Raw genomic sequence first — 16,883 nt, forward strand, 5'->3', positions numbered from 1 at the left:
GATTTCAAAACATTACGAGCAGACAGGCTTACGAGGAAAGAAATTCACGATGAAAGGGAGCTCTTACGATGACAATTTATTGAGAAATACCATAAAAGGTATGTTGCCATCGAAATACAACGAAGAGCAAGCGATTGTCACTTTCATGTACAAATAGCAATATGTGTTGTAAATAACCCTGGATTATTACACACCTCACAACCGAAGCATATATCTATGTGAACATCCAAACCGTATGTAGAACCAGGGAGCCTATATATAATTATAGAATAGAGTATCCCTGGTAGAACGACCCTGAACTCTTACATTAGACATGAGAGAGAAAAATATTACGGATAACAACTTTGTTCATGTTCTAACCGACATTTCGATAAAGATCCATCTATCGTTGTGAAGCAAGAGAGCAGTACCACGTGATGATGAAGTGGACATTATATGGGCGCTTTCAGACCCGATGCGTCGGACACTGAGTTCCGCTGTACGGCAGCTACTTCCATACACCAAGTAAGGATTAACATATTTGGTTGGTTTATTGTTTAACGTCGCACTAAGTAAACAACATGCGGTATAAGTGAAATGGTAACCACCGGAACCTGCAGCTTACGTGAATATGCAGACTGATAAGATTAATTAAAAAGCTGGAGTGTTGTGTTGTTTTATCAATTCACTGCAGGCCGCCGGGGTGAAGTTGCTCTGTCAAATCCTGAAACAAATACACCCAATGCAGCCCATGCAAGTCTTTGGCAAGTTCAGAGTACCACCATTTCTGAAAATGAAGAAAGTCCCTGGGTTCCTTTTTATTGTATTTTATTTTAATTTGAAAACCTCTTCTGTTAAAAGAGGTTCATTCCAGAGACCAGATGTTAGTTTGGGGTGAGGTTAGACAAACAGCTGGTCTCTGAAATGAACATATTTTACTGAAAAAAACGTTCATAGTGAAAAAAATAAATAATGAAATGGAGCCCTGACTTGCCACATTTTCTAGACTTGCGTGGGCTTTCTTGGATATATATACTTCAGGGTCGGTACGACAGACTGAGGTGAGGTATCCATGGTATATTTTCATGTGGTGCTAGTGAAGTGTATGTATGTATGTGATTTTCGTTTGATTAAGTCACGGAGATTGTTTAGCAGGATAATATTGTGTATTGTCTCATGTGAGGCATACCTGCCAACACTGACGCATTTGTTTTGAGACTCACGCATATATTACTCAAGACACGCTCTCACGACGAACCTGATAAGTGTCACACCAAATAGTTCACGCGAAAAATAAAGACCCGTTAAAAATCACACAAGCAGGTGTGAATACACCGTTGCTTAGAATCGGCTTAGAATCGTTCTCCAAAAGCCTATATCTGCCGTCGACGTGATCGGGTGGTCGGGCTTGCTGACTTGCTTGTCACATACCGTCGTATCCGGATCGATAGGTCGATGCTCACAATGTTGTCAGGCACTGGATTGTCTGGATCATACTCAACTATTTGCAGACCTGCACCCTAATGTTACAGCTGAAATATTGCAGAGTGAATGAGTTTAGTTTTGCGCCGCACCAGCAATGTTCCAGCTATATGGCGGCGGTCTGTAAATAATCGAGTCTGGACCAGAAAAATCTATGATCAACAACATGAGCATCGATCTGCACAATTTGGAACTGATGACATGTGTCAACCAAGTCAGTGAGCTTGACCACTCGATCCCGTTAGTCGCGTCTTACGACAAGCATAGTCGCCTTTCATGGCAAGCATGGGTTGCTGAAGACCTATTCCACCCCGGGACCTTCACGAGTCTGTTGTGAGTGAGGCGTTAGAAAAAAACAACTACTTACTGTTAAACGTATTTTGAAGTTAAGTTGTTTTGGGGGTATTTTCATTTTAAAGGTTTAATGCATTATTATAATGTGCAGTAGTCATATATGTTTTTAATTATTAACAGAAATGTACATCAAAACCTCGGTTGTTTTAACGTCTACACACTTAAGGTTACTTGAGTATTCCAGACGCAACGTTTTACAAAATATCTCGATATAATTTAACTTGAGATAAAATGGCATCCAGAGATATTCTTCGTTTTCAGAAACGGAATCGACAGGAATCAAGACTTGCAGTCTAGGTAAACTCATCCACCACTGGAGTGTAACGAAATACACTGAGACTAAGTGTACTAAGACTGCAAGACTTGCAACATGTTGCAGGCGTCCCCGGGCTGTATTGGACATGTTTGTTTCCAGGTCTGTTGGACAGATTGTCACCAGGCAGCATCGTATGTATTATTTACACAGGCGTTAGGTCTGTCTGTAGCATTTCATTTCCAGAGCTTAAACTCATAACGTGGATTGCACATACGCCAGTATTCAGGAATCTTATGGGCGAGTCCAGAAGGGGGTTGGGGGTGGCGGGGAGGATGCGAACCTCCTTTTTGCCCTGAAATTTTGTTAAACGTTGAAACCCAATAAGGAGGTCCAATTCAAGATGTACCAGGTGTTAGTGTCCACAGAATCAGAACCTGAATACTTAACTTTAAGTCATTTTGTGTTTTGAGCATACACATAATATACTATGAAATAAACCCTAAATCATCCAAGTTTTGAAAACTTATTTTTCAAATAGTTTTACATGTCAAATGGACCTCCTTATTGGGTTTCGGCGCCAATGACCATTGAAATTTGGGTTTCAGTAGTCCCCTTACCCCCTTACCTGTCTCAATAGTGTGCACCCTCCTCGCATTCTCAAAATGCTGTATCCACCCCTAAATGTATGCAACATCTGGAAACATCACATACAGTACGTACTCATAACATGGACATCGAGTTCTTCGTAATACGTATATCATATTATGTGCATTCTTTCTATATACCATTGAAAGAGTTGAATGAGTGAAGCCCATTTTTGCAGTCACCGTGATATTGCTTAAGGCGACATAAAACCATACTTACAGAGTTTAATGTATCAAATAATCTCTTACATGATCATAAATTACTAAGGTAATTTCTATCAGTGTCAGGTTTACTTGATATTATGATTTTCTAGGTAAAAACAGCTTTCAAAAAGCAGATCGCATACACCTAGTAATTTTGTAACACTTCCTATTGTTAACATTCAGAATACTATCATGTCTTACTCCGATTAAAACCTTTTATATTAGATTTTTGAAAATTTCATACAAACGTGAAAACTAAAACGTGTTCGAAAAGGCCCTCCTGGCTAATGTTACCACAAAGCATAAAATAAACGGTTTCTTACTGCTAATAATTCCACGTTTAAGGAATGTAGCTGTTTCGTGTTACGATCCATACTTTTCATGAAACCACATCAACATGGGAGACCATGTGGGTTCTGTGTTTATGCCAGGGGATCTGTTAACGAATTTAAAGTATTCAGAGACGTCCGGCAAGTGTAATCTTGGTCCCGGTTTAAGATTAGATGAAGAAAATGTTTACGTCACGAAACCTGGAATTCTCAGATACAGAGAACCACATTTGTACTGGATAGACTGCCATCAGAAGAGGGTAAAGATTCGGGCCAAAGATTCAAATAGGACTTACTCTTATCTACAACTAACGTTGTAGTCAATTTCAAATATAATTTTCCTTTAAGCTTGGTATATGCGACGAATTAATATATCCATGTCTCGTGGGATTCCTTAGGTGTTTGCTTCAGCGATGTTTGGAAGCATTTTATGAAGTTTGAATGTCATAAGTGCTTGCAACATTATGTTCACCTTTCAAGTTTCATCATGCCTTCGTCCCGTGGCACAGACCTTACCCCAAGACCGACGCTTAATCTGTGAATATACAGGATTGTTGAATGTTTAATATTTTGATTAAATAGCTAGGTATATGTTTGACAAATAAGGCGATCCCTTTTGTACTGTGATGATTTTATAGTAGATTATATGAGTCTGAAGCAGCCCTCAGACCGCGAAGTAAAGTTTAACAACAGCTGTTGTCAGCCTCGAGTTTGAGAGTGAGAACATTCCAACAACTTGCTACCAATACCAGTTTCAGAGTTGTATAAGAAAAAGGGTTGGTCACTATTCTCACCATCATTTCCGTCAAACTTTCAGTGGTGTCGAACTCAAGTTTGGTGTGTGAAGTGTTGTCCAACTGTTGTTCAGAAACAAGCAATCATAGTCAAAGAATTAATCACTCAAATGACATAGAAGTTTGACAACATGGGTTTGTCGTGTTAAAACGTGAGTTTGACAACTTTCAAAATTAAAAAAAAATGAATTGTCAAAATTTAGCTTGCCATGTGAAGTCCGCTTAAGAAAGACAAGATAGAGAAATATGAAACATTTGTACATGATATTGTAACTTTGTCAGTTTGATAACAAATGATGTTGCATTGTGTGGTTGCAGTATGTTGCAGTAAAGGGAGACCACGTCCTGGGTGTGGTGACAGCCAAAGCTGGGGACATATTCCGTGTCGACATTGGCACAAGTGAACTTGCCTCTCTATCATATCTCTCATTTGAATTGGCAACCAAGAGAAACAGGCCAGATGTTAAGGTAGCCATCCTGGAATATTGGCTGTATGCACAATATTGTAACCTCGCGTGAATCAGTATTCGCGCAAGATCGGTTATGTCATGAATGAAAACTATTTTTTAGTGTTTATTTTAATCTTGATGTTTTTGCGTTAGTGCAGAAGATTAAAAAATATGTTTGCTGGTAAACCTTGGATAAAAAACTCTACTTTGAAGTTTGTGATTTCCCGCATCATGACAGCAGGAAAAAGATGACGACTTTACAAACAAGAAATCTTATGTCACACTTTTATGTGTAGCAGCCACGTAAATCTGGAAGTGATAGGTGTGCGAAAATAGTTGTCTGTGAATTTACATTATGCCAGGTTATATTGTTTAAGAAAGATACATTATCATCTGAGTTCTTTACTTTTTGTGGAACCTCAAGAGTTCATAACCAGCATCTAAATGTCTGTTTTACTGTACGATTTTCAAGTGTAAAATTTGACTCTCCATGTGAATAGATAGGAGAAATATATGATGGTTTTGAATATGAGAGGTACTTAGGTGGCTCAGCCGTGATCAGATGCTCTAAGTCCCAGATATACAATGTCATTATTTTATCATCAGTATCCCTGAGTTTTGCCATAGTGGTAAGTGTCTAAGACTGCATTAGTTTATTACCTTCCTTGACATTAAGATGTCATGCCATGATATCACTAAAACTCAGGTTAAACTGGAGGGAATGTGAATATTATTTCAAAGGAGCTTGTTTTTGTATAACATGAAGAAATTTGTAATTGATATTTTATATAAAAAATATTGAACCAACGTCTTCAAGATTATTTTGTCCAGATTTGATTGCATGCAGACCACATTCATCTAACTAAAATTTTGCTGTGAGCACCATTAACTAAGAAAGAGTGAGTGGATTGGATTCTTTGCTTTTAGCAATTGGTAGGTCACCAAAAATGACCTTCACACATTGTACCCAAGCAAGGAATCAAATCTTGGGTCTTTGGCGTGAAGGGCAAATGATTTAACCACGAGGCTGCTTGACCTCCCACCTCCACATGAATGTAAAGACGCTGAATGTACTGTTCCAGGTGGGTGACATTGTCTACTGTCGTCTGCTGGTAGCCAACAAGGACATGGAGCCAGAGGTCGTCTGTATTGACAGCCATGGACGGAGCAGTGGTATGGGTGTCATACGCAATGAAGGGTTCATGTTTACATGTTCACTCAACTTAGTCAGAAAGTGAGTTAAAGTTGATGTTGAGGGTAGTTGTTTTGAAAAAAGGCAAGGAAATGAATTTTGTAAACTCAAGGCAGACAATCCGTGTGTTTTGGCTCTGACTGCTCTGAAAATTTTAAGTATACTTCTCAAAAGAAGTCAGATTATTTTACATTCCTATGGTTGATCTGTCATGGGAGTGAGTGAGTGAGTTTAGTTTTACGTCGCACTTAGCAATATTCCAGCTATATGGCGACGGTCTGTAAATAATCGAGTCTGGACCAGACAATCCAGTGATCAACAACATGAGCATCGATCTGCGCAATTGGGAACCGATGACATGTGTCAACCAAGTCAGCTAGTCTGACCACCCGATCCCGTTAGTCGCCTCTTACGACAAGCATAGTCACCTTTTATGGCAAGCATGGGTTGCTGAAGGCCTATTCTACCCCGAGACCTTCACGGGTCGATCTGTCATGGCATCATTGTCGTGTGAAATATGACCCTTAACGTTTTTTGAGTAGTAATAGAAAATAAATCGAATGTTTAAATGTCTGCTCAGAACCCACTGAAGATTTGCGTGTGGAAGTTGCTCATAGCATTAATCAAAACCTAAGAATAGTTAAAAGTGCAGTTTAGAAATGAAAATACGGAAACATGTAATTATTTATGAATCTGCATAAATATATTTGAGTTGTAAGTGATTGGTACTATGATACCAAATACTACTTTGCTAATAAACATGGATTTTTCACAGGTAAATGGGTTGTACAGAGTTCTGTCCCCTGTGTGTGTCAGGAAGTTATAATGGATGGTTTGAATCCCGTTTTATTTATTTTGGGAGCGTTTCACTAAAACTGTTAATGTCAATCCTCCTATATCAAGAAGACTCTCTTAACTGTAACTGAAATATTGTTGAAAATAGAATTAAGCCAAACTCTTTTAAATCCATGAAGATCTGATACTGATCTTCAGTAGCCCATGCTTGTGGTAAGAGGTGACTAGTGGCATTGGGCGGTCAAGCTCAATGACTTGGCTGACACTTGTGATAATATCCCAGTTGCATAGGTCGATGCTCAAGCTGTTGATCACTGGATTGTCTGGTCCAAACTTGATTATTTACGGACCATGGCCATTTAGCTGGATTATTGCCATGTGGTGTATAAAACAAAAGTCACTCACACTTATACACAGTGGTAAAAATCTTAGTCAGTGCTGTTAACTTTCTGTTGTCAAAGCAATGATTTCATTGATCCATGCTCTCTTCATTGTTGTTTCCACAGGGTTCTCAGTCCACAGTGTGCTCTCTCAAAGACTTTAGGCAAACACCTGCCTTATGAAATGACTGTTGGCATGAATGGCCGCATCTGGGTCCGAGGACGTTCCACCAATCAAACAATAGCCATCGCTAATGCAATATCAGTGGCGGAACACATGACAGACCCGCAGATAAAAGCAATGGTAAAAAGACTGGCTGATGCCATAGCTGGTATCTAGCTACAGTTTTCCACCATCTTCTTTTTCTGACTGTGTCATAGGCGGTGGGGTAGTCTTGTGGTTAAAGCACTGTCTCATCACCATGAAGACCCGGGTTCGATTTCCCACATGGGTACAATTTGTGGAGCCCATTTCTGGTGTCTCCTTCTTTTATTTTGCTGGAATATTGGTAAAAGCGGTGACAAACCATACTCACTAACTCTGATGGTGTCACAAAGAATAGTGTGCTGTGATGGTTTCATGTGATGCCACATGTTGTCACAAGTAAAGAAGATACATTGTCACACTGGGTGTCATGGAGACTGCAAGAAATGTTCTGTTCTATTCAAGAACTGAAGAAAATATCATGGAATTGCTTGGATGAAGAACGTGCCTATAATATGTTAATTATACTGATGAACGCAAGTAGAGGAACACATACAAGTACAAGTGTCCCTGTCTTTTTTTCCAGGTTTCTTTGTATATACATGTATTGTCCTATAAATCTGGAAATAAATCAAGGAAGCCATGTGTTCATCGGAATATTTTGAAGATGAAGGTGCTCTGAGTCTGTCTGAAATAATCAACAAGGAATGTGATCATTTCAACTGAGCATATTACTTATTATTTTTTAATGGAAACACATGGACATTCATTTAACGATGTGGGTCTAAATCATAAAAGCAGCATCCATTCTGAAACATGCTTACAAAGCATGTGTTTTGATGCGTACATTGCTTATTCCTTTGTCCACATAATAATTGTGGAATATGGGTCCAGACACTAAGAGAGCTTCAGAAATCTAGGCCATGGAATTCAGGATTTCACATGCAGTAAATTACCACTATGTGATTGACTCCAGTGACCAGGACACAACTTGTAATGTCTTGACTTGGCTGTTCACTAGATCAATATATATTTATATGGGTCTTTATCAGAAACCATCTCATCTACATTGAAGTTACATTGATGTGGCCCAGTGGAATTTGGAGGCTGGAAATGGATCTGTGATCCTTGCAGGGAGACTTTGTTGATAGGGTGTCATTAAAACCTTGTGGCATGGATCAAGCTTCATATCAATCACTGGATGGTCTGGTACGTTACATGCCACTATCATGTACCTGAAATATTGCTGAGTGTAGGGTTGTGTAGTCCCCAGCATGTTTGGTTTGCTGAAATTTCTTTTAGTAGCCATATTTTATTACACCTAAATGTAACGAGACTCCCAGTGGCAAGACTTTTCAGTTAATGAGTGAATTATGGCTGGTAAGATTAGTTATAAATTTTAGTGAATAGCTAAGAGATTTATAGAATTGAAACATTGAGACGTATGTAGAAAGTACATGTTATTGTCAGGGTGAGTGCTCCCATTGAGTGCGTGATGACCAGAATTTCCAGTGATGTAGTTCATCGTGTTCATAACTTGTTTCTGCATATCGTAGATATTAACAGCACTGAAACAGGTCACAAGATGATGTCACCAGGTATCCTGAGTTTCCATGACAACTAAACCAGCTTGGTCAGCAAATATATACAGTCAGCTAAATTGATATGACAAATAATTGAATGTTGTGCATAGCAAGTACTGTTCATCCGACACCCATGTCTCTGTGTTGAATGCACGTCTATGTCATACCCATGTCTCCGTACTGAATGTATGTCTATGTCATACCCACATCTTCATACAGAACGCATGTCTGTGTGATACCTGTGTCTCCATACTGAATGCATGTCAATATGATAGCTATGTCTCCGTATTGAATGCATGTCTATGTGATAGTTATGTCTCCATACTGAATGTATGCCTATGTCATACCCATGCCTTCGTACTGAGTGCACGGCTATACGATACCTTTGTCTGCATACAGAATGCATGCCTATGTGATACTCATGTCTCTACTGAATGCATAGCTGTGCGATACACGTGTCTCCATGATGGATGTTTGTCTTATCAAACAAGAGACTTGATTCTTACCCAGAAGTTTGTCGTAACCAGCGATAACTGTTTAAGATTTCCTAAGTTTGAATCCATTTAATGTAATTCATCCAATCAGGTAGCAGCACATGCACATTCATTTTCCAATACACTCAGTGATCATTACTGTGCAGGATTGTGTCCCTTGCCAGAAACTTGTGTCTGTGGGTTTGAGCAAGTTTCTAGATTTGTCAGCACCATGACCACTCTCCAAGACCTGCATCACTTTGGGGATCTTCTCCCACAATAAACTAAAACGCTTGTGAGTGAGAGAATTTGGTGTTACTCCACTTTTAGCATTATTTCAGCAGTATCACTGCAGGGGGCACCACAAATTGGCTGGTGAAATTTTATCCATGTTGGGCATCGAACCCAGCTCTTTGGTGTGACAAGCAACCGCTTTATCCAACATGCTACCCACATGCCTGTGATGTCACTGGAATAGGGTATTATACAGTTCAAAAACAGGTTAAAGCCACCTAACTCATGTTGAGACATGAAAATAATAATTATTTGCAGGCAAGTATGCCCTGAACTGGTGAGACAAAGCCATGAAACCTTGCCATCCCTTGATGCTGTGTCATGACATGTCCATATGGTGCAAGCATCTCTATAGTGAGTGAGTTTAGTTTTACGCCTCACTCAGCAATATTCCAGCTATATGGCGGCGGTCTGTAAATAATCAAGTCTGAACCAGACAATCCAGTGATCAACAACATGAGTATCGATCTGCACAATTGGGAACCAATGACGTGTCAACCAAGTCAGCGAGTCTGACCACCTGATCCCGTTAGTCGCCTCTTACGACAAGCATAGTTGCCTTTTAAGGCAAGTATGGGTTGCTGAAGGCTGTTTCATTGTAAACATCACAGAACTGCTAATGTCAGTATTTTCCATATATTTCAAAATCATTTCTCGGCAAATACATACAAAAATCTTTGCTAATTGATACGAAATACACACCAAGCCCTTACAGATAAATAAATACCCAATCATAGTTTCAACTTGAAAATATGTACAATCAGCTGAGGCCACCAAATCCATAGTAGGAACACGCTTGCAAACAACACAGTTGTAATGTGGAAACAGAATGTTCATAGCTTTATATAAACTCTTACCAGGAATTTTTTTATTCAATTCTACATGTTCAACACCATTATGCATATGATAAAACAAACATCAGATATCTTGGCTACATATCTAGTATTGTCTACATCACATTCCGCTTCATTCAAACACACATCCATGTAACATACTGACTAAAATTAAACTTGTTTAAATGTTTGTACCACCACTCGCATACAGAGATTTCTCTCTCTCACACACACACACACACACACACACACAGACAGACAGACAGATCATTCTCTGAGAGCATTCTCAGCCTCAAGGTTGTCCGGTCCTCCCATCTCTCCTCTTTCCCAACAGATAATTTACACATCCTTCACATAATTAACAAACTTTTAGGAAATTGTCTCAAATTTGAAAATTAAGTATTTCTATGTGATGTGATGGACATATCCAGGGGACAAATTCTACATATATGATCATGAAAATAATGTTTCTGGGGTACCGTTTACATGGGGATCTACATGAAAGTAGAAGGCCTCTGTTAAATGTGACAGCAGTAACGCTATTTTCTGTACCAACAACATGCACACAGATACTGACTCATACTTCACACTTTAAACAGTTTCTGCATTCGGTTAACATAAATGCATGTTCCATATTTACAAAAAAAAAGTAACGAAATAATTTACTGTGTGTTCATCAGTAAATTATTGCTCGCACCTGAACTGAACTCGCACCATTACAATCATTCTGGCTACTTTCAGTCATAATGCTTGTGAACAACTGTGGGAGGAACGTTCAGACAAGATATAAATATACACTCTGATTTTTCACAACTGTCTTAACATCAAAATCCTTAACAAATGTTTCACTAGCTTTGGCTTATGAATGGTTGAACAAGTTCTTATATCCTAACAAAAAAACGGCCTTCAAAATTCATGCCAGTTTGAAGCTAATTAACAGTGCTGATGTGAAGCTAAAATACACTGATTTTACTTTTTAATAGCTTTCAATGTCTGAACATTTAAGAGCTATTCCAAGCCATTCTCAATGCTTCAGTTTTGCAATATGTAAGAACAGGACAAAACTGACAGAAACTGTATTATATAGTGTATACACAGTAAACACTTGTCTGGGCAATCTAGACAGGCTAAAACAGAGGAGGAGTGTATGAAAGATAATATTTGTCCACTGCTGTTGAATAAAAACTGTCTAAAAACACTAATTTTGATCTCAACTATACTAAACATCAAAAGAAATGCATGTCTGGCTTTTTCATGTTTTTATGTAGCAGACACATACGTTTCTGAGATTACATTTGTTTTTGAAACTTGCCTTCCTTTTGTTGTTCAGTATACTAATGTCCTACACAGTTTCCCTTGAATACTGAAGTAATTACCCACCATATAAAAGAATCACACCTAATATCACCCCAACTGAACAAATGTTTGAGAAAGACATTTACAAGGAATCACCAAGCAGCTGACTTGAGTGCACATGAGATCCCAGCCACATGAGAACACAGCCTCCTTCCTCGCCACCTGACATCCTCGTCACTATATACTGAAGCTCTCCCCACACCCACATGTACCCGTAATGTTTGGGTTGTTGAACACAAATTCTGAAGACAGTTTTGATTCAATAAAGTCCATCTCTGTTCCCAGCAGCGTCAACTGAGCCTTGGAGTCAATGTAAACCTTCACGCCTGGAATGGAACGGAGACATGTTCAGTGATTGGGATAAACAGAGGTTATTGGCAAAGTGTGTTTTCATATCACACTTCACACATCAGAAACATGAATTTATGATGAACCTGTTGGCCTCAAAATATAAAAAACTTGCCCTTTCTGCTTCAGAATCCAAATGAACATGATGAGAGTTCTTACTCTTGAAATGTTTGTAGCCCTTGGGATTTTAACCTTGATCGTAGCCAATGTGTTAAGAATGGGCATAGGAGGTTTGTAGGGCTACGAATATTTCAGGATGAACAACTTCTTTATTACAGTGAAAGCAATGTTTCAGCGTTGGTGTTAACATCATTATCAAGCTATGTGTGATAGAGTCTACACCAAAACACTGCTTTCACTATAATAAAGAAGTTGTCCACATATTGTTATCCTTCCCTACTGTTTCAAGTTCCAAATGCCTAAATGAAGTCAGCATGTTATGTTCCCCATCATGAACAAGACTAAAAATATTGCAGCTGCTGTAGTTTCACCACAATGATGCTGACCAAGCTCTGACCTAGTTTGTAGAAAGATTTACAATGAAATTTCAATTAGATTTTATTGTGTTGTTAACAGAGTGAGTGAGTTAAGTTTTATGCTGCACTCAGCAATATTCCAGCATAGTGGCAGCAAACTGTAAATAATCAAGTCTGGACCAGGCAATCCAGTGATCAACAGCATGAGCTTCAATCTGCACAACTGGCAACCAAAGACATGTGTCAGGTAGACAGCAACCCTGACCATCCGATCCCGTTAGTCTCGCCTTACTATAAGCATAGTTGTCTTTTATGGCAACCATGGGTTGCTGAAGGCCTATTCTACCCCAGACCTTCATGGGTCTGTTGTTAAGTATCCAATACTCACAAATTTACTTCACACCCAAACAGATCTATTGCAAAAGATCAGATAATATTTTGTCCAACTGCTATACATGCAGAATTAAAACATGAATAATTAGTGCATCCTTGTCATGCTATGTTTACGGCATGAATGCTAAAATGTAGGCACAAGTGTTGTAAACATAGTATGATATGGGCCAGAATATTGCTACTCTATTAATTAATTAATTAAAACATCATATTGAGGAAAATAAACTCAAATCTACTTTCAAACTTCATAGCACTGTTCATGACATCTTGTCACCATGACAAGGTGATATTTAGCCCTTGGACATCAAAAATATGAACCCAAATATTTCTGCCCTCATGGGTAAGAAAAAGATGCAATATTCATGTAGCCATAGCAGAATACATTGTTCAGATTTGTAACACATTTATTGAGAACAGTGTAACTTAACATGACTAACATAGAAAGATCCCTAGATTTTCCAGTTTGTATATTTAATATTTTTCAACCAATCAGCACACACCACACAATTGTAATACATTTACAACACAATTAAATACTGCAAGTTATGGTTTACAGGTCATCCAAAGTGTGTCGATTCAATATTAGTATCTGTATATCCTTATCTGTAATGCCACGGTGCTATAATGGGACTGTTTCATTATGGTAGTATCACAAACATGACAACAGGTTTCACAGCTGTGTGGTATTGATTTGGGGAGATATAAATGAAAACGTTCACATTGTCATTTACATTGCCAACTGTCAAAAACATCCATTCAAATCATAGTATATCTAAGTGAGAATAACGTATACTTTAACAATACTCATTGTCAGGACAGTATTTAATCCCGTCTCCATGACTTCACTCAATCCATACATCACAATCTCATTCAACTCAGTTCTTAGAGCCCACTGCTTCTACAGAAAGCTGTGTTTAGCAGTACAGATCACTGTGATCTGATTATTATGAGCTTTCATGATCAGTACACCTCAATACTGCCGCAGTATTCCGGCACACTGACACCTCCAGGCAAGTGACTGGCTGAGAACAGGTATAACTGTTGTTCACTGAACAGGAGCATGAAAGAGAAACTGCATTTCTGCACAAACTGATTAAGATAAGAATGTGAATAGTTACCAATCTGAACAGCCCCTTCAGATTATTAGTGTTTGGTTCTATCCTGTGGACATGATGACAATGGTTAAGACAAGAAGGTGAATAGTTACCATCCTGAACAGCCCCTTCAGATTATTAGTGTTTGGTTCTATCCTGTGGACATGATGACAATGGTTAAGACAAGAAGGTGAATAGTTACCATCCTGAACAGCCCCTTCAGATTATTAGTGTTTGGTTCTATCCTGTGGACATGATGACAATGGTTAAGACAAGAAGGTGAATAGTTACCATCCTGAACAGCCCCTTCAGATTATTAGTGTTTGGTTCTATCCTGTGGACATGATGACAATGGTTAAGACAAGAAGGTGAATAGTTACCATCCTGAACAGCCCCTTCAGATTATTAGTGTTTGGTTCTATCCTGTGGACATGATGACAATGGTTAAGACAAGAAGGTGAATAGTTACCATCCTGAACGACCTCTTCATCAAACTTCCCCTTCTCACTGACATAGTCTAGAGTATAGGACAGTCCATTGCACCCTCGGGTCTTCACTCCTATTTTCACACCAATCTGAAATCAAGGTTTCACAGTCAAGAGAGACAAGCATGTGTATTAAGTGGGAAAATATTATTTCTGAATTGCCTCCCTGGCATGATGTGGAGATCACATGATCACTGATGATACATTACATTTCAAAGATGCTGATGACAGGTCTAGAACCTGTGAATGTGTTGAAGGGAGGGATTAGGACATTGAAGGGACTATCAAGGATAAATTCAGGGCATCATACCATTTCTGGCTTGTTTTCCATAAGTTGTTTCAGCTTGCTGACAGCAGATTGTGTCTGAAAAAAGTGAATAAACAGGTGAAGGAGTAACAAATCCTTTCTTAAAATCTGAAATGTAACTTCTAAATAATGACTCTATTATATAAGTCTGAAATAATTAGCAGTACAGCAGTGTTCCCAACAACCCTCATTTGCTTACAGTTAACTATCACTCAAGGTATTACATCTGGGGCCCATCAGGAAAGGGTAACAATGACTACTGTGGGGTTCAACGTGAAATGATACAGCAAGGCTACAACATGCTATGTATCACGTATCATTGGCTACAATCAAAATTTTTGGTCAAACTGAGTGGACACTTCATAACAATAGTTAATTCTTCAGAAGTTTGCTTGGAAAGGATAGTTGTAGACCCACATTCCTCATGGCTATTTCTGGTAGTATAACTGAAACACTGATTGCAATATCATTGTAACATCTGACTGACAAGATCTGATGTCAGAAGTGTTGTTAAACATGCACAGTAAACATTTCAGCAAGTGTATAACTTGTATCAAATCAGAGTGAGTAAGTGAGTGAGTGAGTTTAGTTTTACGTCGCACTTAGCAATATTCCAGCTATATGGCGACGGTCTGTAAATAATCGAGTCTGGACCAGACAATCCAGTGATCAACAACATGAGCATCGATCTGCGCAATGGGGAACCGATGACATGTGTCAACCAAGTCAGCTAGTCTGACCACCCGATCCCGTTAGTCGCCTCTTACGACAAGCTGAGTCGCCTTTTATGGCAAGCATGGGTTGCTGAAGGCCTATTCTACCCCGGGACCTTCACGGGTTGTATCAAATCAGAAAAAAAACTTCTGTGTATCACGGATGCATAAAAACTCATGATACATTGGTCCCATGTCTATATATCAAATTGGCAACGAAAGAATTTGTAAAATCACAATTTCGGAATCTTCTAAGCATTCTCATTAAATGACTGCCTCTAACACACACTCCATTTCATTGTAAATTTATTTTGACTATAGACTCCAAACCAAACAACAATGCTACAAGAATGCTTTCCATAAAGCTTAAGAATATATGACGATTGTCCGTGTGGAATCAGGTCTGCAAACGTGTTGTTGACAATGACAAGAAATAATGTAATATTCATGAAGCCTAAGAAGATCATATATTGAGACTGTTGTGTCAAACTGAAATACCATAGGTGTAAAGCAATCTAGTATAAATTCCTTAACAAAGAAAAAATATATGAAACATGACCATGGCTTCAAATGATACATATCGTGTGAACAGAAAAAAACAAACAATTTTTGTAAATCCATATGTCTAGTAAACTTTGCATTTTTCTGTACATTGGGTTGCTGTTCCCTTGTGTCACTGTTAATCTAATTCAGGAATGATCACTGCAGTATTAAAGACTTTCTGTGAGAAAATAGGTCATTACTTAAATAAGGGGACGTTTTACTTAAGAAGACAAAAATGAGAAAACGTGCTAGATGCAAGACAGAACCAGTTTGGTTACCTTGAAGGGCAACAACATGATTTAGGCGGTACAAAAATGGATGTCAGCTGTTATCAAGCGTTGCTGTTGGTAGTTAAGTCAAATAAGGGAGTACTGCACTTTACCAGACGTACTATTCCAGATAAATTAGCGCTCCGTACAGATCGACAAGGGTGCCTCACCCTAACCCAAAACCCAAACCCTAAGGATCGTAAAGGGTGCTGAAACCGGTAAATTGCATTCTAGTCGCGGGGCCCTAGTCGCAAATAAATAACAAACAATTACACACAGAGATGTTTCCAATCTGCCATGTGGGACAAGCATTGTGACGCAAGTTACGTAAACATTTCAACATGAATAATAACAAATGCGTACGATATTTTGAACCCATCGGAGCATGTTATAAACGCTGCGGATAACTTAGGAAGATAAAAGCAGTCTAAAATAGAATAGTATGTAACTACAATATTTCACTCTTACCAAAACTAGCGGAGCTCGTTGAGGTATAAGCCGTTTTGATGTGACAGCTCTAACTGTGGCTCGACCAATCGCCCTGGCGGCCATCTTGTCTCTATTGAACGAAGGGCAAAGCACTTTGTTTGAGAGATTTCTCATTGCAACTACCAGCTCCAAACAAACAACCGCTTTGCAGTGACTACCACTGG

At 38.8% G+C, this 16,883-nt stretch overlaps 2 protein-coding genes across 2 annotated transcripts; one reads left to right on the plus strand and one right to left on the minus strand.

The window, feature by feature from the left end:
- The first annotated feature begins 3,291 nt into the window (after positions 1-3,291).
- Positions 3,292-7,706, plus strand: LOC137290763 (exosome complex component RRP40-like). Its single transcript, XM_067821879.1, has 4 exons — positions 3,292-3,508; positions 4,361-4,510; positions 5,574-5,725; positions 6,985-7,706. The coding sequence occupies exons 1-4, from the start codon at positions 3,317-3,319 to the stop codon at positions 7,196-7,198; spliced, it is 708 nt and encodes a 235-aa protein (XP_067677980.1). The 5' UTR covers positions 3,292-3,316; the 3' UTR covers positions 7,199-7,706.
- Positions 7,707-10,035: 2,329 nt separating this feature from the next.
- On the minus strand, positions 10,036-16,804 carry LOC137291441 (iron-sulfur cluster assembly 1 homolog, mitochondrial-like). The gene is made up of 4 exons (XM_067822790.1): positions 16,699-16,804; positions 14,709-14,762; positions 14,383-14,488; positions 10,036-11,928 (listed from the first exon to the last, which is right to left on the minus strand). Exons 1-4 carry the CDS (start codon positions 16,780-16,782, stop codon positions 11,780-11,782), a joined length of 393 nt encoding a protein of 130 aa, XP_067678891.1. The 5' UTR covers positions 16,783-16,804; the 3' UTR covers positions 10,036-11,779.
- Positions 16,805-16,883: the final 79 nt, after the last annotated feature.

This window comes from Haliotis asinina, chromosome 7 (genome assembly GCF_037392515.1).
Source record: "Haliotis asinina isolate JCU_RB_2024 chromosome 7, JCU_Hal_asi_v2, whole genome shotgun sequence".
Classification (NCBI taxonomy): domain Eukaryota; kingdom Metazoa; phylum Mollusca; class Gastropoda; order Lepetellida; family Haliotidae; genus Haliotis; species Haliotis asinina.

What these genes read in the sequence shown, in the direction of transcription:
- LOC137291441 (XM_067822790.1), bottom strand. Translation starts at nt 16,782, where the DNA reads ATGGCCGCCAGGGCGATTGGTCGAGCCACAGTTAGAGCTGTCACATCA. An exon ending in AACGAGCTCCGCTAGTTTTG is followed by an intron (nt 14,763 to 16,698) that starts GTAAGAGTGAAA and finishes CACTTTTTTCAG; the next exon opens with ACACAATCTGCTGTCAGCAA. An exon ending in TGAAGAGGTCGTTCAGGATG is followed by an intron (nt 11,929 to 14,382) that starts GTAACTATTCAC and finishes GTTCCATTCCAG; the next exon opens with GCGTGAAGGTTTACATTGAC.
- LOC137290763 (XM_067821879.1), top strand. Translation starts at nt 3,317, where the DNA reads ATGGGAGACCATGTGGGTTCTGTGTTTATGCCAGGGGATCTGTTAACG. An exon ending in TAGACTGCCATCAGAAGAGG is followed by an intron (nt 3,509 to 4,360) that starts GTAAAGATTCGG and finishes GTGTGGTTGCAG; the next exon opens with TATGTTGCAGTAAAGGGAGA. An exon ending in TCACTCAACTTAGTCAGAAA is followed by an intron (nt 5,726 to 6,984) that starts GTGAGTTAAAGT and finishes TTGTTTCCACAG; the next exon opens with GGTTCTCAGTCCACAGTGTG.